Source organism: Gopherus flavomarginatus, chromosome 1 (assembly GCF_025201925.1).
Source record: "Gopherus flavomarginatus isolate rGopFla2 chromosome 1, rGopFla2.mat.asm, whole genome shotgun sequence".
NCBI classification, from domain to species: Eukaryota; Metazoa; Chordata; order Testudines; family Testudinidae; genus Gopherus; species Gopherus flavomarginatus.
In genome coordinates, this window is record NC_066617.1 from 93465951 (window position 1) to 93491381 (window position 25431).

The following is a 25431-nucleotide window of genomic DNA, read 5'->3' on the forward strand; positions in this document are numbered from 1 at the left end:
GTAAGCCCAGGGTTAAAACCTAGGCTCGAGCCTAACTCTCCTGCCATCTACACACAAATTGCACTAACCGAGGACCCACAGTGGTGGAGGGTCCAAGCATGAGCCAAGCTGGGACTTAAGGTTCAAGTCCTCTCACTTTGTAGTGTAAATGCAGCCCCACTGTCTTTGTGCTCTCGGAGTCTGCCAAAGGTCCCCCAGACTGACTTTTTTTCTACTCTGGACTGGCAAGTTGGGTGAGCAGTCAAGTTTTCTCACTTTGCACCACAAATAAAGGGCTACAGCGGCCACGTTTTGTGAGGGTGCTTGGAAACACGGGGCTATGAGTGGTCAGACTCAGGCCTGCATAATGCAGGGTAGATGTTACAGTTCCAAGCTGGGGCCCAGGGTTCAACAATTCCTAACCTAGGGTTACAAATGAATGTAGATGCTCACTCCCTCAGTTAACAAACCCAGGGTCTGCTAACTCAAGTTCTGCTAATCCTGGGCTTACATTCTAATGTAGCCCTACCCCCAGAGTCTGTTCCTATGTCTTGGATGGAGACGTACTTGGGGCAACTGGCTCGTCCCACCCCTCATGCCACCACAGCTACACTTGATTTTTAGTGCAGTAGCTCAATCACAGCTGGCATAAGTATGTCTCCGAGGATCCAGAGCAGGGGAGGGAGCCAGGCAGCCATAGCCCCATCACTTTTAAAAGTGGGAGGGCTATGCTTCGGAGAAATGCGGGGTGGGGCCTGGGAGGAAGAGGAGGCGCAAGGGCGGGGGCTCAGGGAGAAGGGATGGCACAAGGTGGGCAGGTCCACGGTTTGGGTGCTGGTGCCCCTCTCCCCACACACACACACTTTTAGGAAGCTTCTGCTCCTCCTGGTCCTCACCCTGGGAATCATACTTCCAGCTCAAAGTGTTGATGTACCCTTAGGTGCCTACGTTCCATTGAAAGTCAATGGCACATAGGTCCTAAATCACTGAGGTGCTTGTACAAATGTTACCCCATGTTTTCACAAGTTTATATAGCACTTGGGGTGCTGAATGAGTTAATCGTAATTTATGTGGCCTCCTGGAAAATGTCATCATTAATCCTTTTTCAAACATGGATGAAACCTGACACTGCACCCTAGTGAGGTTCACTGTCTCTTTTTTAAATATATGTAATTAACTTTCCACTTATATCAGTCATGCATTATATATTATGTATATACCCAGGGTTAGAGACAGGTGAATTTCAGATGGTTCATAAGGTTGGTTCAGGTAGATACAAAACCAGGATCACTTCTCTGAAACACCCTCTTGGGTCTGGAGAGTTGGTGCTGAAATCTTCTTGAGAGAAATTCCCTTTCCTCTCCTGTGATTTTCACTATTGCCTGCTTCTTTCCTAACTCACTAAAACAAGGACTTACAAGGAGTGTTTTTAAGAAACTTTAAATCTCTTTTCTTAGTGTACACTGAAATGAAATTGAGATGGATCAGTGTAACTCTCTGATCATTTGGACAGGCACCCACACACATACTATATTAGTGTTGGCCAGAAGTCAGATGATGAAAATACAAGTGGATTTCATTGGAGTGTCAGATTTTCAGGTAAGGAGCTGCCTCTTACTGTATGTCTCTAAGGCTTGGTCTACACTCGGGGGGAGAGATCCTTCTAAGATATGCAACTTCAGCTACGAGAATAGCGTAGCTGAAGTCAATGCATCTTAGATCAACTTAGATTGAATTACTTTATGTCCTCACGGTGCGAGATCGACGGCCACAGCTCCCCCGTCGACTCCGCTTCCGCCTCTCGCCCCGGTGAAGTGCCGGAGTCGATAGGGAGTGAGTTCGGGGATCAATGTATTGCGTCTAGACAAGACGCGATACATTGATCCCCAATAGATTGATCACTACCCGCCGATCCAGCCAGTAGTGTAGGCATACCCTTACTATGTATGGCTGCTAGGGTGCTGAGACCACAGCCTACCATGCTGATCAACATTGTTGCATTGTTTTCTTGTGCTCCACTATCTGCCTGGCTGTATCCATCCGTTGGCTCTTGTCTTATACTGATAGAGTGTGAGCTGTTTTGGGACGGGACCATCTTTTTCTTCTGTGTTTGTACAGCTTCTAGGACAATGAGGTCCTGGTCCCTGATGGGGGCTCCTCGGTACTAGGAAAATACAAATAATAAATAATAGTCATAAGATCCAGTGCCTCGCATGATGGGGCCTGATCTTGGTTATGGCTTCTAAGTACCTACTGTACTGCAAATAATAACTAATAATAAAGGAGACTATTCCCAGAAAGCACCATTCAAACGAAATAACTCCATAAATAAAATGAAATAACTCTCGCATTCAAATTACCCTGTTGACTTTTAGACAGGCTCCCTGTTACAGGTGTGATAGTTCAGAGCCAGACCCTCCTGTACCCTGAGTTATAGTTTTTATCAGAGCAATAACTGTGACAAAGTGATTCAGATTCCTGATAGAGCACAAGGCATCATTGCCAAGTCCTCCTTTTATTGGGGCACCAGAGCAGAGTAACGGGAAACTCCTCTTTTCAGGGGAATGATTACGGGCTTGTGGGTGCAGTCACAGATTATAGTGAGAGGTAGTGACCATAAAGGAATCCGAAGCAAGGAAGGTCTGAGGTGGTCTTATCTGTGGACCTAGCTACATGACAGAATTCCCTTCCCTGCCCAGGGACAGAAGAGAAGGGAATTCATCTAGGTTTGGAGTCAGGATTGGAGAGATACAGAGTATAAGGGTCAGAGTATAGTTTGAAGGGTCATTCTCGTCACAGGGTGTCTTGTACTTACAACCCTTGTCAGTGATTAGCTCCACGGCAGGAAAGCATATCTAGGTATGATGGGGAGGGGCTGTACTGTTAAGCTTGCCCTAAAGGCTCTCACAGTCTCCTGCCCTGCTGATGCCAGGGAGGTGCAGTTTATCAGATGCCTTGATGAATAGTATTTGATTCAGTCCTGGGGCTGGGTCTGTCTGAGGTTCCTTCTCCACCCTACTGCAGGGTGACTACCCCACTGACATCAGAAGTTTTTACTTCATCTCCTGGCACCAGGAGTTTATTTTTATAACAGCACCAGGAGTAGTGGAACTCGAATAGGCGTGTCCCACTCCCTGCCCTCCCCATCCTGGTTACTTTTAAAGCTGCCCTTAGAGAATGAGCGCAGACCTGCTGCTTGCCCGAGATTACAGGAACTTCCTAGCATTACTCTCCACCTGGGTGCGGTTGGAATTTTCTTCCTTCAGCCACTGTTACTGAGGTCTCAGCTTCTATACAGTATACCAATAAGGTAATTCAGAGCTATGGGGCTGGGGTTTGCTAAAGCCTTCAAGGGAGGCAGGGAACTCAGACCTTTCTCAAGGGTGACTAAGTTGAACAGCCTGGTAGTGTGACTAGAACCTTGGCAGGGGAGTCAGGAGATCTGGGTTTTGTTCCTGACCCAGCCACTGACCTGCTGTGTACTTTTGGACAAGTTACTTGCCTTTCTGGATATGTCTACACAGCCTTCGGGAGCCCATGGCAGCTAGTCTCCGGCCCAAGTCGCCAGACTCAGCACTCTAACTATAGTTGTGTAGACAGCATGTTGAAGTTATGGCTTAGGCTGGAACATGGACTCTGAAGCCAACCCCCATGCTAGGCTCCCTTTGTGACTCAGTTTCCCCTCCTGTTACCTTGGGGATAATGATGCTTTCTTTCCTTGCAAAGTGCTTTGAGATTGACAGATGTAAAGTCCTTATAAGTATTGTAAACTACAGTATTAAAATGAGTGTGTTGGGGAGGGATCGTAATCCCAAGAGAAAAGATTTAGAGGGGGCATGTTTCATCCCTTTCAGCTCAGAGGTGTCGCTGAATCTCCAGCCTAACATGTGGGGGACAGAGGCATACACCCTGCAAACTGTCACACACACACACAAACACGCACACACACACACACACTCTGAAAAGGGTGCCTTTCCATTTTAAAAGCGATGTCAGTTCTCAGGGATGGCTGTGAACGGCTACACGTATCAATGCTATTACACAAGTAATCACTGATTATAAAAAAATATGTGTGAGAAGAGAAATTAACAGGTGACTTCTGACCCCCATCTCAAAGATTTTAGAACTCTTCCCATCCTTGGCCAGTGCTGGGTGTTGCACTGGTGAATCTCTAATGTTTCTTTCACTGCCAGCATGTGCTGTTCAGCATATCTCACTGTCTGTGTGTCCTGTGCCTGTCTCTGTGCCCCATGCTTGCTCTTTGCGATCTCCAGCTGTCTGTACATTGTGCCCCTGTCTGTGTGTCTGCTAGAGGGGGTCAAAGAGTGAAATAATCTGAGGTGTGAATATTTATGTGAATACAAGTGTTGGATTTACTTCCCTAAAATTCGTGTTATTCCTTACTCACAAGTGTTTGGACAACTGCCAGGCATTTGTACAAATGATCAGAAATCCCCAAAGTTTAATGAATGATGATTCATCTGAAAATCTCCAGTGGACATGCATTATCGGGATTCACTACTTGTGACTAGTCATTCTCCTGTTTAAAATAGTTCAGCCCTCCGAGTCAGGAACAGAAACTCTACTTTATGACTTAGGTGTCCAAACACAGAGTAAATAGCCCTAGGGAGCAGTTGGAAAACACCCTACAGAAAGAAAATTATTAATCCCAATTCACAAAATACATTAGAAACAAATCAGGATTAGCTTGTGAACAATTTGCTAACCAAAGGGACTAAATTCATAAGCAACATTGTTTGTAGTGATGAGGGTAATTCACACAGTTGTGGTGTCTGGTTTAGTGGTGGGATCTGTGGAGACAACGTAACACAACAGTGCTCTCCACCTGGTAGCAGTGGCCTTGATTCTATTCTCCTCAGTTGCATCCCATGGACTTCCAGATTTCCTGTATATTTACATACTTATCATTTTTGTAACCATTGGGTTTTTTTAGAGAGCAGTACATTTTGCATTTCCCTCAATGTGGGGTGAGATGCCGAGAAGAGGCACAATACACCATTATCAGATAGCTCACCCTGGGGCATGCACAGGTGTGCTTCGTCTGACATCCAAGGGCGCCATCCTTTGTTGGATTTTCTATAATTTTTTTTTTTAAGGACTCAGTCCTGCTTCATTGAAGTCAAGGAAAAGGATCCCAGGACTAGGCCACAAATGGAGAAAATGGTCTAGAGAAAACAAAACCATGGGCAGGGGCTTGCACCTAACAATGAACTTCATGGAATCACTCAACATTTCTTCACATATCAGAAAGAAGAGTGCAAAGGCCATTTCCCCCTTTGCAGTCACTTTTAAGACTTGATAATAACAGAGCTTGAGCATATTGGTGTGTTAGAAACACATCCTACATAGGATCTTGAACTAGGGACCCTCAAAGCAGCATCACTACTGCCTGCGACAAAGAAGACTGTTTCCTGAGACATTAACAACATTAGCACTGACACTCTCTTTCGGGCCTCCAGCCACTGTAGGGCAATGGGGAAGCACATGCGGTGAACAGGTGTCTTTGATATGTTTTCTATTGCCAAACTGACATAGAAATCATTGAAATGTAATGTAGGACTAGAAGGGACCTTGAGAGGTCACCTAGTCCAGTCCTCTGCATTGAGGCACGACTAAGTATTATATAGACTAGAGGTTCTTAACCTTTTTCTTTCTGAGCCCCCCCTCAACATGCTATAAAAACTCCAGGGCCCAGTGCGGGTGAAGGGAGGACTTGGGGCTCTGGGCCAGGGGTGGGATCCTTGGGCATAGACATAGTTTGACTTCTGTTTTGGGGGAGCAAGGGGCTTGAGCCAGCTCTGCACAGTGGGGTCCAGGGAGGAAGTGCCACCTTCACTCCCTGACTCACCTCAGCAGGCCACCCAGCCTGTCTGGGCTGTGGAAGGATGCAACCAAAAAAATATAACTCAAAGTGGGGATTCAGCTCAAACAGTTTGAAAACCACTCAGGGTGCAGGCAGGGGGGTAACTAAGGATGCAGGTAGGGGCCGTGTGTGGGCAAAGAGGTAGCTCAGGGTGCCGGGAGGGGGCAGCAAGGGGCTGTCTGCCAAGAGGGCTCCCCTTGTGGTAGCTGCTCCCCGAGGGCTCTGCCAGCCTGAAGCCAAGTTTCCCTGCCTGGGGTAGCTCTTACTGGCTGCACGAGGAGTCAAAGGGGGCTGGGACCTGAGGATCAACCACAAACCTGGGCACCAGCAGCAGACGGGGGAATGCCACGACAGCACGCTCCATGGCACCACCAGCCAGAGAAGCAGCTGCCCTGCACTGCCTGGCTCCAGCTTCCCCTCTATCTATGACCTGGCAAGAGGGTGGGGCCTGAGAGGAGCTGGGGGAGAGTAGGAGGTGGTGGGGTGGAGCTGCCTCGGGACTGCCCCACTCTGGGTAAGGCACTGCAGTTGTGGTGGCAACACCCTCATGCCCCCTCAGCCATGGTGCCCCGCTACCCACCTGAAAGGGCTCACAGATCCCCAGAGGGCTGTGGACCCCTAGTTGAGAAATGCTATCTAGACCATCCCAGAGACGTGTTTGTCTAACATGTTCTGAAAAACTTCCAAAGAGAGAGATTCCACAACCTCCCTAGGTAATCTGTTTCAGTGCTTAACTACCCTGACAGTAAGGAAGTTTTTCCTAATGTCTAATCTAAATCTCCCTTGCTGCAATTTAAGTCCATTGCTTCTTGTCCTGTTCGCAGTGTTTCAGGAGAACAATTTACCACCCTCTCATTCATAACAACCTTTTATGTACTTGAAACAGTTATTGTGTCCCCCCCTCAGTTTTTGTTTCTCCAGACTAACCAGCCCAATTTTTCCAGTCTTTACTCATAGGTCATTTTTTTTAGACCTTTAATATTTTTTGTTGCACTTCTCTGGACTTCCCACAGTTTGTACACATCTTTCTCAAAGTATGGTGCCCAGAATTGGACACAGTTCTCCAACTAAGGCCGTAACAGTGCTGACTAGCGTGGAAGAATTACTTCTGGTGTCTTCCTTGCAACACTCCTTCTAATACACCCAAAATAATGTTTGCTTTTTTTGCAACAGAGTTACACTGTTGACTCATATTTAGCTTGTGATCCACTATGACCCCCCGGATCCCTTTCCACAATACTACTTCCTAGACAGTCATTTCCCATGTTGTATTTATTCAATTGATTAGTCCTTCCTAAATGTAGTACTTTGCATTTGTCTTCATTGAACTTCATCCTATTTATTTCAGACCCTTTCTCCTGTTTGCCCAGATCATTTTGAATTCTAAACCCGTCCTCCAAAGTGCTTGCAACCCCTCCCAGCTTAATTTAACTGTCATCCCCTTCCAGCTTGATTTAACTCCCATTGACTTAACACTGTCTACACCAGAAGTTTGATTAGTATAACTGCATCGCACAAGGGTGTGGATGTTCCACACTTCTGGGAGATCAATAGTTATACTAATATAAATTTGTGATTAAAACCAGGACGGAGTAATTCTTAATTTGTTCTTTCCTATGTTAGCCTCAGATCCTATCCCTACTGATGTTCACTATGTTAGGACTTGTCTCCACTGGCACTTTACAGCACTGCAACTTTCTCATTCAAGGGTATGAAAAAACAGCCCCCCGAGTGCAGCAAGTTTCAGCTCTGTAAAGCACCAGTATAGACAGTGGGATCATGGAGGTGGGTTTTTTTTAGAGCACTGGGAGAGCTCTCTGCCACAACTACACAAACCACATTAAAGCACTGCCAGTGTAGACTAGCCCTAAGTCATCTGATCACTGTTAATCTTTCTGAAAAGTCAAACAAAAGAGGTATTTAACACTTTGGCCATTACTGCATTTTATGTTATTGTCTCTCCCTCCTCATTGAGTAATGGATCTATCCTGTCCTTGCTTTTCCTCTTGCTTTTAATGTATTTAATGTATTTTAGTGTATTTGAAAAATGTTTTCTTGTTACCCTTTAGGCATGAAAAATAGGTATTAGTTTGTGCCCCTTGGTTACTGGCCGACCTCAAACGTATTTCGGTTGGACAGGAGAACAGTAAAAGCAGCTATGATAGAGGTATACAAAATAATTAAGAGAATGCAGAAAGCTAATCTAGGGCTTCAGGTCACCCACTCCCATAAAACAAGGACAAGAGGGTACTTGGAATAAGACAACAAAGTGAAAACTAACAAAAAACAAATCTATTTTCATGCTATGTATAAGCAAACTTAGCAACTCATTGGTGTGGGCTATGGAGGCAAATACTGTAGCTTAGTGAATTTCAAGAAAGTATTAAGTATGTCTATGAATAACAATAATGTCTGCAGTTCCATTACCTAGAATAAAAGTTGCAAGGCTTATCAATCTTTATGCTTCAGGGCATTCAGCTAGAGTCCAGAAGAAACCTCTCCCCATTAGAGTAGAATATTGCATAATTAGAGACATTCTGAGGTGAGGCTAGGGAGTGATTCATCTTCCTCTAAGGTCTGCTCGGCACCTGCCACTGTCAGAGACATTATCCCAGACTAGATGGACCATTGGTTAGTTGTGATGCAATAATTCTTACCAATAGCTTGACTTATAGATAAAAATAGGTATTGGATCCTATTCTCCTTCTTTCCCCAGCTGCTGTAAAACTTAACAAGATTTATGCTACATTGGTGTCTCAACTTCTTCTGCAGATCTTTGGAAGAATATTCATAGAGACATAGAGTTTAAGGCCAGAACAGACCATCTAGTCTCATCTCCTGTATATCGTCAGATACCAGCAGTACCCAGCACCGCACGCTAAACCCAACTCCCTATTGACGGCTGTTCTGTGAGTCACCATGGCTTCCATGCCTTCTCCAACCTGCAACAAGAACACTGACTCTGACTATTATTTACTCAGTGACACTGAACAAGCCTGGGGCATCGTCCTGGAAACACTGGCTACAGCTGGTGTCATTGTCACAATCAGCTTCATTCTCTTGCTACTCATCTTCATGGGTAAGGTCCAAGACTCCACCAAGCGACAGATGATCCCTATCTATTTCCTCTTCCTCTTAGGCACCCTAGGGATCTTCGGCCTCACCTTTGCTTTCATCATTAAACTTAATGTCCAGACTGGCCCCACCCGCTTCTTCCTCTTTGGCGTCCTCTTCGCCCTCTGCTTTTCCTGCCTCCTGACCCATGCCTTCAACCTTGTCAAACTGGTGAGGGGGAAGGCCCCCTTTTGGTACCCGGTGTTGCTGGTTATTGCTATTAGCTTCACTGTGGTGCAGATTATTATAGCCATAGTGTATGTAGTCGTTATAGTGGCCAGACAAAATATTCACTTTACTACGATGAGTCCAGAACAACGCAATATGGACTTTGTCATGCTTCTGATCTACGTGCTCCTCTTGATGGCACTCATCTTCCTGGTCTCCATGTTCACCTGCTGTGGGACATACAAACGCTGGAAGAGGCATGGAGCACACATCTATGTCACTGGCTTGTTCTCCATAGCCATCTGGGTGGTGTGGATCACCATGCTTTTGCGAGGCAACCCAGAATTAAAGAAACAACACATCTGGGATGATCCTGTCATCAGCATAGCTCTGGTGTCCAATGGATGGGTCTTCCTGATGATGTACATGGTGCCTGAATTCTGTTTTCTGACAAGCCCACGCAACCCTGAGGACTACCCTCCAGAAAACTATTCTTGCCAGCCTAAATTCATGAAGAAGATCTTTGGAGTGGAGAACCAAGCCTATATCATGGAGGAGACCACAACAGGTATAATGAAGTGTCTTGTTTCATAGCATCCTCGCTTGCAGTGCCTAGAATGCAGGAGAGAGAGAGAGAGAGCACCAACCAGGAGTTGGAAGGGATAGGGTGGTTTAGGAAGGAATTTGAAGATGGTAAATGACTTAGAGGTAGAATTTATTAGGGAAAGGACATGCTCTCCCATTGAACACTGCAGTGGGGTCATGCAGTGCATGTGTGTGAGGGGCTCTGGGGTGGAGGGCTCTGTTGAAGTCTGCATATGGGAAGATCTTTTTGTGTAGGATCTGGGATGTGGGAAGGACAACAGCTATGGAAGAAGAGAAAGACATTTCAATGCCCCTAGTTCTACCACATCCTTTTACTTAAGATATTTCTCATCAGTCTCTGGTTGATAAGAAAATGGGAAATGGTAAAATCATCTGTGGAATTCACACTCTTCCTACCTGCTGGTTACCTAGAGGACAGTCAGAGGCAGTTCTCCATACAGCATTCGGCCCCCTCTGGCATGGTGTTGTCATGGTGACACTGTAACATTTACTGTTTGCCTTCTTCTCTTTTCCTTTTTTTTCTAGGCCCAGAAAACAACAGGGATCCACGCTACATTCCACATCATGCTCACTTTCAGATGGAGGTAAAGACATCTCTTCTTTCATCTGTTTCACCAGGGAGATGGGATGAAGCTGCCTTTTGTACACGGGATAGGCAGAGCTGGGTTGACCCTAAGGCTGAGGAATCTTTGGTGGAAATGAGGTTGATGCCTTCATTTGGAGAGAGGCTGGCGCTGTCTGAGTGAGGCTGTGGTATATCCCCATTCCCTGTTCATTGGCTATTGGGAGAGGTAGTGTAATCAATCCTGGGCAGACAAGAGGCTATCCCTAAACTGTGTAACATGTAATTTTGGTGACTATCAGGACCCACTATTCATCCCATTGGAACACTGAAACATACATGCAAAATTAAGGACCCACCCATCCTTAATGCAATGTGTAACTTATGGACAACCCCCTACCTGCCTCAGTGAAAACTCACTATCCCGTCAGGGATGATAGAATCTGTCAAAGCTGGATAGCAAGTGTGAAAAATTGGGATGGGGGTGGGGAGTAATAGAAGCCCATATTAAAAAAAAACCGAATATTGGGACTGTCCCTATAAAATCGGGACATCTGGTCACCCTAGAGCTGGGCTAGGCCTAATCGTTCAGTATAGGATCGTTCTCCACAGTCTATTGTAGAGTGCTTTGTCCAGTCCTGTTTCAAAGAGCTCAACAAGCAATGTGGCTTCCGCCATTTCCCTTGGGAGACTGCTCCACGGCCTAACAGCTTGTGCTCTCGGGGAGTGTTTCCTTATATTCAGTGTACCTTTTTACTCATTCTCATCCCATTTACTCTTCTCCAGTTTTGAAGTTTGATCACATGATTGTTTCTTTTTCAGAGCCTCAAACCTCAGCAGGAGTTCTCCATCCCCCGGCCTAAAACCCAGGTCAGTCCGTACAAGGATTACACTGGCGGGCAAGGCACCAAGTAACAGCTCAGTGATCAGCCAAGAGACAATGCATGGGCAGTTGAGGCTCAGAGAAAGACTCTGCTTCTATCCTGCTAAACAGAGACAGAACCTGACTGATAGGACTGCGACTGATGAAAGGGATGGGCCCTTTTTCTTCCCCAGCTCCCTTTGGCTTTATGCATGCAGCACTTTAATTCCCTTCCATTCATCCAGCAGAGCACTTTGAACATAAATCCCCCTACCTACTCCTGTTCAATCAGTTCCCTATCCGCAATCATGTGACTGAGCTCAGCTGTTATTGTCCAGAGGCAGTGGGTTTCTGATGGCACCAGAGCTTTCTGTGGTAAGGCCAGGAATCAGGAACCTTGTCAGCAGAGACCCCAGGCCACTCAGTCCTGATCACCTTAGCATCCTTGTGCGCACTGCCAGCTGGTAAACTGAAACAAGCAAGAATTTTCACGAATCACCTTCTGACTGCCTTCTGACACCCAGGGCCCAAAGTCTCATGTATTGCTGAAAGTACCTGACCCATACAGCACTGATCCACCCAACTACTGCAGCCTCTCTATCTCTAGTTCCATAGCACTGACTCACAGCTAGAGCTGGCTGGCAAAGAGAGATAATCTTTCTTTCTTTCTTTCTTTCTTTTTCTTTTTCTTTCCAACTTTATCCCCCTATAGAGTTGGTTGGAAAATGGCATGAGGGAGGGAATTAATTAAAAGTTTTGGAAACATTAGTTTCCATTGAAATTTTGAAACCTTCTACATTTCCTGACCAGCTCTCCTAACAGCTTCTTCCCAAGACATGCTGCTCACCATTGATTCCCAAACTCCACCCCCAAGACAACCTTCCCACCACTGACCACCAGCACCACCACAGAGCTCCTTCCCAGCACTGATTTCTAGTCACTAGGACTCCGGTCTTCCTAACACTGATTTCAGTCCCTCAAACCTCTTTTCTGACATTTCTGACTTCTGGTTCCTTCCAGCCCCTGAGTCTCATGCTTCCTGGCCACCCAAATCTCCCAAGACAGGAGGGGAGGTAGACTCTCTTTTTCTCAGAAGTGTGTGTGAGCTGCGTCCTGGTGATAAGTCTGCAGAGTTGACTCTTCCTGGAGTCTGCGATGCATTTTGTAAATAGTCTTGTTTGCATTTATATATAAATACACAGACATCCCCAAGTGAACGACCTAGGTATGTTAGTGGCTGATGATTCTATATTTATTTAATACTTTGTATGTGGAATATTTAATAAAAGCCTGGCTCACAGGAACTGTAATTCTTCATCAGTGAAATGAACCTTCTAGTGCAGTGGAGGAGTAAGGGCCAGAATCTGTCGTTTGTGACACTCCATGGGTTGTAATGAGTGAGTTGGCATAAGCCCCCCAGAGGGAGCAGGGCGGGGACAAGCACTGAACCCCTTAGGAGTTGTCATTGTGGATCAGGTTTAACTTTGTAAGGTGATGCACTGTTGGAGAAGAAGATTTAGTAGCCCTGGCTTCTCTGTGCTACTGTTCCAGACAGAAAAGGCAATTCAGACTGCACGTTGCCCAAGAAATGAAGAACTCTAGAACCAGGCCCTACACAACGTGTGCAGAATGCTGCGAGTATTTCAGCTGTGCATGCACATGTGTGTGAGTCTGGATTCTATTATTTGTGTCTTGTTCCACACTGAGCACACTGTAAGAATGTAACTAATAATAAATAAAAAGAAATAATAATGTGTATCTATTTATTTCAGTTTACAAAAATGCACCCATCTAATTGTACCATAATTATTGAAAAATCTACAGACTGCAGCTAGGAGCCAATGTCCTAATATGCAGGGATGTTCTGGATTCCCCCATGGATTTCTCATCTGCATCTATTTACTCAACCCTAAACGCAATCCTATGTACACTCACATTCTAGAAAACACCTCAGGGAAACAGATAGGCCTTGCAGTGTCAGCTGAAGTCAACAAATTCAGGATCTGGAGAACCAACAGAAGAAGCAAACTTCACAGTAGTGAACTTGTCACTGAAGATTCCTTGCCTCTAATCCCCTCACAATTAAACCAGGGAGCTGATATCCCCCTCAGATAATCTTAATTTCTGTGGTTTTAAAACAAAAGCCTTGTATGCATTAGCAAAATTCAGACATGTAATTCACCACCAGTGCAAACTAGCAATGGTGGAAATGCTAATGTAAACCAGTCTTAGGTGTCTAACCATGGTCAGAGCCCTGTCTGCACTATCATTTCACCTGCTGCTTTCAGCGGTGGAGTTGCACTAGTGAAGAATGACAGGTGCAAATGTTGCTAGTGTTGACACACTTGGATAGTTGTGTGGGCTCTCAAGGAAACCAGGACATAGCCCAATTAAGATTTTATTACTTAAAATCAATACCTGAAATTGCCCACAGAAACCAAGAGTTGTCAGAACTATGTGTGTGTGAAGAGTAAGTAGGTTAATAAGTGTAGCGAGAGGGAAACTAGTTAGGGATTACAGTGTGCTAGAATATTGTAAATACATACAAATGAGAGGGAATTGCACAGAACCTGCCGGTTTTATAAAGCCAGCTTAGCGTACAATTTAGGACGAAGGACAAGCATGGCAGTCGGCAGAGCTTCACGTCATGGGCCCAGGACATCCCGGAACCAAGAAGAAGGACAAACTGGCATTCCCAGCACTCATGCAAGTGCTGCACGCAGTACAATGGGACTAGGAAGAGGCATGACAGGGCTTCATGCACACGTGTAATAGGTGCAATAAAGACTGTATGTTTGTAAGGCCATGATTTTTGTGACAAACAAAATCTGTGACTCATAGACTCATAAACTTTAAGGCCAGAAGATAAGGCCTTACCATCGTGATCATTGAGTCTGACCTCCTGCACATTGCTAGCCACAGAACCTCACCCAGCCACTCCTTTGATAGACCCCTAACCTCGGGCAAAATTACTGAAGTCCTGAAATCATGGTTTAAAGCAGGGGTAGGCAACCTATGGCATGCATGCCGAAGGTGGCACGCGAGCTGATTTTCAGTGGCACTCACACTGCCTGGGTCCTGGCCACCAGTCCAGGGGGCTCTGCATTTTAATTTAATTTTAAATGAAACTTCTTAAACATTTTAAAAATCTTATTTACTTTACATACAACAATAGTTTAGTTACATATTATAGACTTATAGAAAGAGACCTTCTAAAAACGTTAAAATGTATGACTGGCAGGCAAAACCTTAAATCAGAGTGAATAGATGAAGACTTTGCACACTGAATTTGAAAGGTTGCCGACCCTTGGTTTAAAGACTTCAAGTTACGGAGAATTCACCATTTACACTAGTTTAAACCTGGAAGTGACTTTCAGAATTTTGTTTGTTTTTTATTAGCTACTGAGCAAGACTTGTCCATGGATTCTGCATCCATGTCTTAATGATCTCCGAGCTATCTGCGAAAGACCCACAACTCAGCCACTCACCTTCTGTGTGAGATAGGCCAAACTGAGCGCAATCGACCTGTGCTCTACTCTCCCTACTGGCAGCCAACCAGCTGCTAAGTGAAATTCAAGATATTGGTAAGTATATGCAAGGACCAAAATGGATGAGGCTCCACTACCTTAAGTTCTATCCCCAGCCCTACATGTGATCTACAATCATCCAGAATGATGGAACTTGATATCTCATTGGTGAAGCTGGCAGGTGAAGGAGGTAGGTCATTCTCAGTAACAACCCTAGGCCTTTCAAATTGGCTCCTGCCAGTAAAACCACTTAAATATGAACCTAGACATTTAGAGTTGGAAGATGCATCTCTTTCCACTGAATAAAGAATATAAAATCCTGGGAACTTAGCTGACTGGCCAGCAGGCCTGGTAATCAGAGAGAAAGAGAGAGTATTTGTGCATTTGTCACCCATTGAGCTGGGCCTTTAAGAAAAGTTCATGCCTTAGCTCTGACTTGTGCCTGTTTTCCTTCCAGATCAAGAGAATTCTGGGACTTGTAGTCCAGGGACCACTGTAGTTGTAGACCTCAGAGCAAGGCCTGTTGGGAAAGGAAGTGAGTTAAAGGATAGCCACTTTTCTCACTCTGAGAGTGTGTCCTGGAGGGAGAGACTGCACTGGTTGTTGGAGGAACTACATGCCGAGACAAACGGCTGGGAAAGGATAACCCAGGACATCATGGTGGTTGGTGAACAGATCCTGGGAGAGATGAAGAAACCTGGAACAAGAGAGAGATGCTCCTATCCACTCCCATGCATCAAGAGGAGAATAGTTGAAGGGGCAGGGACTGTGGAAGAAAGGCCGTGACCCTGACAGAGATGTGGAGACATTTTGGCATTTGTTTTGGACTTTGTTTGACTCTAAAACTGGAGGACACTTAGCTTTGGTTGAGGGCTAAACAGGAGAGGGAAACTGAGGCACAAAAGAAGGCAACTGATGCCAAAGAGGTAAGCAACCCTCTTGTTGCATAATGGAAGACGTTTTCTTCTGTGAACTTGCAACACTGAGGAGTGTCATCTAACATACAGCAAATAACCCAACAACCCATTATGAAAGTGTCTACTGTTGTTAATGGTAGTTGTAGCCAATACTCAAAGGTATCAGATATACTTAGGATATTGAGGTGAAATATAAGTATTAATTAATGTTGTAACAAAGAGCCAACAAGCCTCAGGCCTGTAAGATATTTATCTTAGGCCATGGCTACACTAGAGAGTTGCAGCGCTGGTGAGGGGGTTACAGCGCTGCAACTTAGGATGTGGCCACACTTGCAAAGCACGGCCAGCACTGCAACTCCCTGGTTGCAGCGCTGGCTGTACACTCGGTCGAGCCTCGGGTGTAGCTATTCCAGCGCTGGTGATCCAGCGCTGGTCAGCAAGTGTGGACCCCACCAGCGCTTTTATTGACCTCCGGGGTATAAGGAGGTATCCCAGCATACCTTTTAAACCTCTCTGGTAATCCTGCACACTCCACTGCCCTGGGCTCAGCTGATCCCACCTTTAAATGCCCCGGGAATTTTAAAAATCGCCTTCCTGTTTGCTCAGCCAGGTGTGGAGTGCAATCAATCAATCAATCAATCAGCGACCATGCCTCCACGCCCCAGATGAGCCGCAGCATGGAACAGTTCCGAGCTGCAGGACCTCATCAGTGTTTGGGGTGAGGAAGCTGTGCAAGCACAGCTGCGCTCCAGCCGGAGAAATTATGATACCTATGGGCAGATATCACAGTCCTTGCTGATAAGAGGCCATGAACAGGATGCGTTGCAGTGCAGAGTAAAAATTAAGGAGCTGCGCAGTGCTTACTGCAAAGCCCGTGAGGGAAATCGCCGCTCAGGAGCTGCCCCCACAACCTGCCATTTTTACAAGGAGCTGGATGCCATACTTGGGTGTGACCCCACTGCCAATCCTAGGAGCACGATGGAGAGTTCAGAGCAGGGAGAAGTGGGGGAGGATGTAGAGGAAGCCGAGAGTGAGGCTACTGGGGTGGAGGGAGACACCCCAGAGTCCCAGGAGGCATGCAGCCAGGAGCTCTTCTCAAGCCAGGAGGAGGCTAGCCAGTCGCAGCAGCGGGAAGTTGCTGGTGAAGAAGCAGAGGAATGTGCTCGGGGTAAGCAGATTTTATGTTTTGGGAGAGGACGGTTTGGGTTATGGCTGCCTGCATGCATGCCTAAACGTGGAATAGCACATAGATTTGCTCTATCACGTCTCTGTAATCGGCCTCGGTAATCTCTTGAAAAGTTGCAGCCAGAGCGTGGGCAATGTGCTTTTGCAAGTTTATAGGGAGAGCCACCATGGTCCTTGTCCCGGTCAGGCTAACTCATCCGATCCACTGTGCAGCGAGGGGTGGGGGGACCATGGCTGCACACAGGCAAGCTGCATAGGGGCCAGGGCGGAATCCACATTGCTGTAGAAGACCCTCCCTCTCTTCCCAGGTAACACGCAGCAGTGATATATCTGGCAGTAGGAAACTGTTGAGAATTTAAGGATACTTGAGTGCAGGGCGCCAGGTTCGCGGTCCCCCCCCCCCCCCCCGCCAGCAGGTCGCGAGCACCGCGTTGCGTTCCGGTCTCCCCACCCCCTTCCAACGGGTCGCCAGCACCGCGGTGCGTTCTGGTCTCCCCACCCCCTTCCAGCAGGTAGCCAGCACCGCTGTGCGTTCCGGTCTCCCCATCCCCCTGCCAGCAGGTAGCCAGCACCGCGGTGCGTTCCGGTCTCCCCACCCCCCTGCCAGCAGGTAGCCAGCACCACAGTGCGTTCCGGTCTCCCCACCCCCTTCCAGCAGGTAGCCAGCACCGCGGTGCGTTCCGGTCTCCCCACCCCCCTGCTAGCAGGTAGCCAGCACCCCTGTGCGTTCCAGTCTCCCCACCCCCAGCAGCCCGGCAGTTCCGCAGACCGCCCCCCCAGCCAGCAGCTCGCCAGCTTCATGTTCCCTACTGTCCCCTGTGCAGGCCACCAGCTACCTCCTCTACCCAGTGCAGGTAAACCCCAGTGAGCCATCAGTCAGTTCCCCCTCCCAGGTGAAGTTGGGGCAGAAACACTCACCCCGTTGCTCGCCATGCCTTCGCTTCCCTGGCCTCTCTGTGTTATGTTAGGTATGTGGGAATGATGCTACAAAAAGTCTACAAACTCCTTCACTGTGTGATAATAAACAATGTAGCCTCTGTGTATTACATGTTTCTATCTATGTTTTTTTTAGTGACCTTGACTAATGCAGCCGGATCACCGGCCTCACGTCGGTTGCAGAACTTGAGAAAAAATCTGCGAAAATCAAAAGAAGAATTGATCAAAGCAGTTATGAATCACTACAACAGAGAAAGTAGGAAGACGCAGGAATGGAGAGAGAAAATGTATGAGTGGAGGCAAACACAAAGCAGGAGAAAGGAATTGGCTACCAAAAAAACCTCAAAGCACATGATAAGCCTCCTGGCTCGCCAAACTGACTCTTTCGAGTCTCTCGTAGCCATGCAGGCAGATCTGTACCGTGGTAACCCACAACCCTCCCAAAGCTCTCTTTCTTGTTCCCCAGTATTTGCACAAAACACCTTTCTCCAGCAGCCAGTTTCTTATTACCCCCAGCTGCCCCCAACACCTGTACGATCACCTACCAGCCCTGATAACTACAATCCTTACCCTGTGCACTCCACCCCCATTACTCTGCAGCATAGTAATCCTGAAGTGCAGCAGACATTGAACAGCAATCCAAACAGGACATATTCAAACCTGTGAATGTACAGTCCACCACCCTAACCCCCCTGGCCTTTTATGTACTGTACTTTGAATAAAGGATTTTATGGCTTTTACAATACTTTTTATTATTGCAGAAAGTGGTAAATACTGTACCCCAAGGTAGAAAGGAGCACAGCAAAGGCACCAAACATTACTGTTGGCTCTCAGCATCAAATTGCTCCCTTAAGGCATCCCTAATCCTTGAAGCCCTTTCCTGGGCCTCTCTAGTAGCCCTGCTCTCTGGCTGTGCAAATTCAGCCTCTAGGCGTCGAACCTCGGAGGTCCATTCCTCACTGAATCTTTCACCCTTCCCTTCACAAACATTATGGAGGGTACAGCACGCGGATATAACAGCGGAGATGCTGCTTTCCCCCAAATCTAGCTTCCCATAAAGACACCTCCAGCGGGCTTTCAAACGGCCAAAAGCACACTCCACAGTCATTCTGCACCGGCTCAGCCTGTAGTTGAACCGGTCCTTGCGCCTGTCAAGCTTCCCTGTATACAGTTTCATGAGCCAAGGCATTAAGGGGTAAGCGGGGTCTCCAAGGATCACAGTGGGCATTTCGACGTCCCCTACTGTGATCTTGCGGTCTGGGAAAAAAGTCCCGGCCCTCAGCTTCCTGAACAGGCCACTGTTCCGAAAGATGCGTGCATCATGCACCTTTCCAGGCCATCCTGAGTAAATGTCAGTGAAACGCCCACGGTGATCCACAAGCGCTTGCAGAACCACGGAGAAATATCCCTTGCGATTAACGTACTCTGATGCCAGGTGGGGTGGTGACAGAATAGGAATATGCTTCCCATCTATTGCTCCTCCACACTTAGGGAAACCCGTTTGTGCAAAGCCATCCACAATGTCCTGCACATTCCCCAGAGTCACAGTTCTTCTTAGCAGGGTGCGATTAATGGCTATGCAAACTTGCATCAGCACCATTCCAATGGTGGACTTTCCCACTCCAAACTGGTTCGCCACCGATCGGTAGCTGTCTGGAGTTGCCAGCTTCCAGATTGCAATAGCCACCCGCTTCTCCACTGGCAGGGCAGCTCTCAATCTCCTGTCCCTGCGCCGCAGGGTAGGGGCGAGCTCAGCACACAGTCCCATGAAAGTGGCTTTTCTCATCCGAAAGTTCTGCAGCCACTGCTCGTCATCCCAGGCTTGCAGAACGACGTGATCCCACCACTCAGTGCTGGTTTCCTGAGCCCAAAGGCGCCGTTCCACAGTGCTGAGCACGTCTGTTACTGCCACAAGCAATTGAGTGTCTTGAGCATCAGGTGTTTCAATATCATCGTTTGACTCCTCACTGTCACTTTGCAGCTGAAGGAATAGCTCCACTGCCATGCGTGATGTGCTGGCAACATTTATCAGCAAGGTCCTCAGCAGCTCAGGCTCCATTTGTAACAGAAATCTCAGAAATCGCGCTGCAGACTCACAATGCCGCCAAACTGCTCGGAATGTGTAGCAAAGCACCACGGGGTGTTGGAACAGGAAGCAGAAAGACCCGCACACTACCTTCCCCTTCCCACAAGCCACAGCGCCAAAATGGGACGAGGTGCTCTGTGGGATAGCTGCCTACAATGCACCACTCCCAACAGCGCTGAAAGTGCTGCAAATGTGGCCACAGCTGTACGAACACAGCTGTAACTACCAGCGCTGCAGAACTGTAAGTGTAGCCATGGCCATAGCTAAATTAGGCCTTAAGACTTGGGCTAAATTAGCATAAGTAAGTAAGACACCTGCTGAGCTTGTGTCTATGTCTGTGATATACCAAGTGTCTATGGGTATGGCTACATTTGGAATTTCAAAGCGCTGCCCCGGCAGCGCTGCGGGAGCGCTGCCACGGCAGCGCTTTGAAGTGTGAGTGTAGTCGAAGCGGCAGCGCTGGGAGAGAGCTCTCCCAGCGCTGCATGTAAACCACATCCCTTACGGGTGTAGCGTGCAGCGCTGGGAGTCCAGCGCTGCCGCTCTGATTACACTGACGCTTTACAGCGCTGTATCTTGCAGCACTCAGGGGGGTGTTTTTTCACACTCCTGAGCGTGAAAGTTGCAGCGCTGTAAAGTGTGAGTGTAGCCATGGCCTATGAGAGATCAGCAGCCACCCCAAGAGGACCAACGGGTGGTAGCTGGGGTGAAATGTTAGAGACTGCCTTAGGGTAAGCGCCTGTTACTATGGTGATAAGCACCTGTTACTATGGTGATAAGGTGACAAATGTTAATGAGTACTGGGAACTAAGGAGTTAGTCTCTACAGCGGCAGCAGCACTCTTGGGGAAAGACTGGCCAACTCTATTCCCCTCCCCTTGGCAGGAGTCTTCAAAGGAAAGCTCCCTAGTTCTCCCCTAGGATGAGGGCGTAGTAAAACAGTCATCACTGCTTTCTTTAGCAGCGTTCAGACTGTTAATCCTGTGCTGGGGGATCTTAGGTGTGACATCACAGAGGCAGGAGCAGCAGAAGCTCCCTAAAAGTGTGGGGGGGGGCACTAGTGCCTGAACTGTGCCCCCTCCCTGAGGCCCCGAGCCTCCACCCCACCCCTTCCCCCTGAGTTCCTGCCCTCAAGCCACCCCTTCCCCTGAGCCCCCACCCCACTTATTCCCCCTAAGATCCTGCCCTCACACCACCTGTTTTCCCTGAGCCCCCACCCTTATGCTGCCTCTTCCCTCAAGACCCCACTCCCACACCGCCTCTTCCTCCGAGGCCCCAACCCTGCTCGCTCCTTTTCTTCCCTCCCCCACATCGCTCATCCTTATGGCTGGTAAAAAGTAATGGGGGCATGGTCCCCTGACTCCCCGGTTCCAGAGCCCCTCCACAGAAGCATTGTTTCTAAGTTGGCTAGGAAGGTTCAGTTAGGATTCAAGCTTGGTGCGCAGAAGATGAGCCCTATGTGTTGACTTCAAAACAGGAAGGTGAGGGCCACGTCGCTGGGGCAATGGAGGGAGACCATGTGGGGAGAACCTGAGCTGCTTTGTAATCCTCAAGAAAGGAGGATTGGAGACTCCATTTGCACAGTTCCTCCCTGATACTACTCCAGTGAAGGAATGGTGAGCGCCAGCTTGTGTCCCAAATTGTACATGTGAACACACTGCAGGCGGTGTTCAGGATGAGCTGAGAGACAACTCTGGGAGTCTAGTCTCACTATGCTGCATAGTTCCATTGCAGAATCTATTTACAAGGGGTTTCCTGCTACAATTCCTGCTCCTGTCTCCACAATTTTTAAATAACTCCCCTTAAACTAAAGTTACTAAAGCAAAAACATCAGTAAGACAAAACCATCAATTCTGTAAAAACCACAGACATTATACAAGAGGGTGCAGAGAGCCTTCCCTCTCCACCCTGTCCTCCATTACATGGCCTGTGAAAAGGCCAGGAATAGTTGCAGACCCTGCACTCGGGGCAGGATGGAAGCAGTGCTGCGAGCCCACTTCACTAGCCTGCACAGCAGGCTTGAGTGTATAAGGGGAGCATGTTGCCCCACCAAAGCATGATGTGCCATGTCTGTATGCTTCTAAAGTACCCTGGGGTGCCCAGGATAAGTTTGTTTCTCCCAAATCCCTCCTTGAGCTCCCCCAGGATGGCGTGGTGCTCAGGACCGGCGCTAGGGTTTTGAGCGCCCTAGGTGGACGGCAATTTCGCCGCCCCGCGCACTGGTACTGCTGCCCCGCGCGCTGGTCTTGCGGGTGGTCCACCGGAGCCGTGCAAGCAGCCGACCGTCTGCAGGCACCACTGCGGCAACTCCACTGGAGCCGCCTGCCGCCCCCTCCGGCAAAACAGCGCCCACCAATTATTCTGGCGCCCTAGGCGATTGCCTAGGCTGCCTAAATGGTAGCGCCGGCCCCGGTGGTGCTGCTGTACTTTACTGGCAAAACATAGGCCTCAGTGTTAGTTCCAGAGTTGAATTTCAGTATCTGTCACTTTACCCTGTGTGAAGGCCTGTAACCTGTAAATTCCCAAACTGTGCTCTGCAGAGCGCGACCTGGTCACATGATACTGCCACTGGCTCGTCCTTCAGCTGTTAAATTGAATCAAGACAATTCCAATGCACTGAATACATTCCTAATGTCACTTTTTCCCTGCAAGCAATTTCTGTATTTGCCAAAGGGGCAGTGGTGTGGCAGCAAACAGGAGAGGAAGTGGCCTGTGAAATCCTGTTGGGAGGGGAGGCATTTCACAAGCAGTCTCTCTAGGGTGTGGCCTGAATGCTGGGGAAGTCTGAGAACCCCTAGCGGTCATGTTCCCTTAGTAGGAAAACAAAACGCTTGGATCTAAGAGGGGCCTTTGTCAGGTGTTGCTCAGATGGGATTTGGTGAGCGCAGGTTCACTTAGGTCCATCTGCACTCATCTGTTTGTGCCCTGTATAGTGTGGTGAGGGAGAGTCCGGTCTCCCCAACTTGAGTGACTCGACACTGCAGCACTGAGTGACTCAAGCAGACCCAACACACCCTGAGCAACTCTGTGCCCGTAGCTGAGGATCCACTGCTGAGGCCAGGTGTTACCTCTCAGGCCTGAGACCAGACTACATGATTTCTGGCTTTAGTATCTAACATCTCTGTTCTTCACTCCCTTCTCTTTCAGGCCAGGTACAGGCTCTCCCTTGCTCGATTCCTCACTCCTCTCTCTTTCACTGCCTGAGCCCCAGGAGCACCTATACTCCCCTCCTTTTCTCTCCATGTGATCCATCCCTCCCCTGGATTCACTGCGGGCTTGGCTACACTCGAAACTCCAAAGTGCTGCACCAGGAGCGTTTTCAAGTGCAAGTGTGGTTGCGGCGCCAGCGCTGGGAGAGAGATCTCCCAGCGCTGCAGGTATTTCTCCTCCTCGAGGGGATTAGCTTACAGTGCTGGGAGCTGCACTCCCAGCGCTGGGGCACTGTTTACACTGGTGCTTTACAGCACTGTAACTTGCTGCGCTCAAGGGGGTGTTTTTTCACACCCCTGAGCAAGAAAGTTGCAGTGCTGTAAAGCGCCAGTGTAGCCAAGGCCTGAGTCTTTGTGATCTAGCCTCTCCTCCTCCACATGACATTCTTAGGTCTGATACTCTCCCACCACTTAGGCTACGTCTTCACTACCCGCCGTATCGGCGGGTAGTAATCGATTCCTCGGGCATCGATATATCGCGTCTCATCTAGACGCGATATATCAATCCCCGAATGCGCTTATATCGATTCCGGAACTCCACCAACCCCAACAGAGTTGCGGAGTCGACATGGGGAGCCGCGGACATTGATCCCACGCCGTGAAGATGGTGAGTAATTCGATCTTAGATTCTTCGACTTTAGCTACGTTATTCACGTAGCTGAAGTTGCATATCTGAGATCGATTTTCCCCCGTAGTGTAGACCAGCCCTTAAAGTCAACATGCCAGTATGGGGTGAGCCAGACATTTCCAAGGAAACTGGTGTTTGCTTTCCCTTCACTATGGTGAACCTACGTCATTGTACATTATGTCATGAGTAGCGCACCCTCTTGCACATTTCCAGTATGAACATTACTGCTTAACAATTTGTAAGTCTTTCCAAACCAAACCAAAAGATTACAGCTCTGGTGGGTGATAAACAACAGAAGCAGCAGAATCCTGAGAGCGGCTGGGTGTCTGTAAGTCTGGCTTATTTCATAGGACGTTTGAAGATGCTCTGTGTCTCTTGGGTTTTATCCCATGATCTTTCCAACAGTGGATTGAATCTCATCACACTGTCAGTAATGGGTGTATATCAGAAAAAAGCAGAGTTTAAAAGAGAGTTTTTTGTTCTCTAGATAATTATTCAGTTGTGAAAATACCACGTTGCTGTACCACAGATTTAACATGGTCCAGAATTTTGTACTGAATCTACTATGGAAATGGTGAGGATACAGATGTACACTAGTTCTTAAAACAGTTGCAGGAATCCAGGCAAGAGGAATGCTGAAAATGTTACTTCTATGCAGTAGATCTACAGTGAAGTGGGGAGAGAGACTGAGTAGCTTATCTTGTTTTTAATAATGTTTCTTGTTCAGTGTTGGAAGGAAGCAAAGCTTTCTGTGACTGATTTCTTACCATTGTCCCAGGATGTGGGGGAGGATCAAATATGAGACACATGAGGCCTGACCTAGCAAAATGTTCAGCACCCATTGATTGCAGCACTGAACAGCTTGCAGGATCAAGCCCATGAAGTGACCCCTGGGGAAGGGACACTGGGATTTAGTATTGAAATGTTCCCCGAAACATCAACACCCCAAGTGAGTGTCCTAATGTATTGAAGTAGTTCTGATTTTTAACTCTGTCAGTGGAATAATTGCCTGTAGAAATTCATCATCTTAGTAATTTTTGTTTAGTAACAGCCCCGATCTCATCACTAACAAAGTGAATAAACAGGTGGACATATTTACTGTAATGATGGCCTGTAATGAATGCTGGCTCCCATCCATGGAACAGGTGATACAGGAATAAATCCCAACTGTCTGTGGACGGTGCCATTGTTAGCTAGTTCTCATGCTTATTGCTGCACTGTGAAATTTTGTAACTGGCCACTAGGTGGCAATCTTATATCAAGGAAATGCAGTTGTTTTCCAAAAAATTGAGCACAAAGTGGCTCTGAAATACAGGGGAGAACATTGAGGAGGCTGGGAAGTGGGAAATCTGTTTGACTGGCCACACACACCACAATGAGTCTGTGGTGGACCCTTCTTCATTGTCCGTTTTAAAAACTGACCTTTAATATTGCTTTTAATGTATAATTTTCTACTAATTCTCATGCTTTCTCTGTGAGCCTGAGGTTACCATGCTGAGACTGAGATGTAGCAATGTTGCCAGACCTTACGATTTTATTGAGACTCTACCATATTTGGTTGGGTTTTGGTTGGCTTTTTCCCCTGAAAGCTCCAGCTCCTGGAATCCTGTGATAAACAAGAGACTGTCAGCTTCTTCTTTATCTTTTTTTCTTTTTTAATTAAAGGTTTTCTTCAGAGCTGGTTGAAATTTGGGTATTGTCCAGTCCACAGGAAATTCCGCCATTGGAAATTTCCTTTCATCCTGGATCAGATGAACAGCCAAAACTTC

At 47.5% G+C, this 25431-nt stretch overlaps 2 protein-coding genes across 2 annotated transcripts; both read left to right on the top strand.

The window, feature by feature from the left end:
• The first annotated feature begins 3161 nt into the window (after window positions 1–3161).
• LOC127051802 (retinoic acid-induced protein 3-like) lies at window positions 3162–12898 on the top strand. Its single transcript, XM_050954597.1, has 4 exons — window positions 3162–3289; window positions 8636–9713; window positions 10277–10335; window positions 11136–12898. The coding sequence occupies exons 2-4, from the start codon at window positions 8783–8785 to the stop codon at window positions 11226–11228; spliced, it is 1083 nt and encodes a 360-aa protein (XP_050810554.1). The 5' UTR covers window positions 3162–3289; window positions 8636–8782; the 3' UTR covers window positions 11229–12898.
• Window positions 12899–16478: 3580 nt separating this feature from the next.
• LOC127051922 (uncharacterized) lies at window positions 16479–18426 on the top strand. The gene is made up of 2 exons (XM_050954915.1): window positions 16479–16787; window positions 17877–18426. The coding sequence occupies exons 1-2, from the start codon at window positions 16598–16600 to the stop codon at window positions 18404–18406; spliced, it is 720 nt and encodes a 239-aa protein (XP_050810872.1). The 5' UTR covers window positions 16479–16597; the 3' UTR covers window positions 18407–18426.
• The last annotated feature ends 7005 nt before the right edge of the window (window positions 18427–25431 follow it).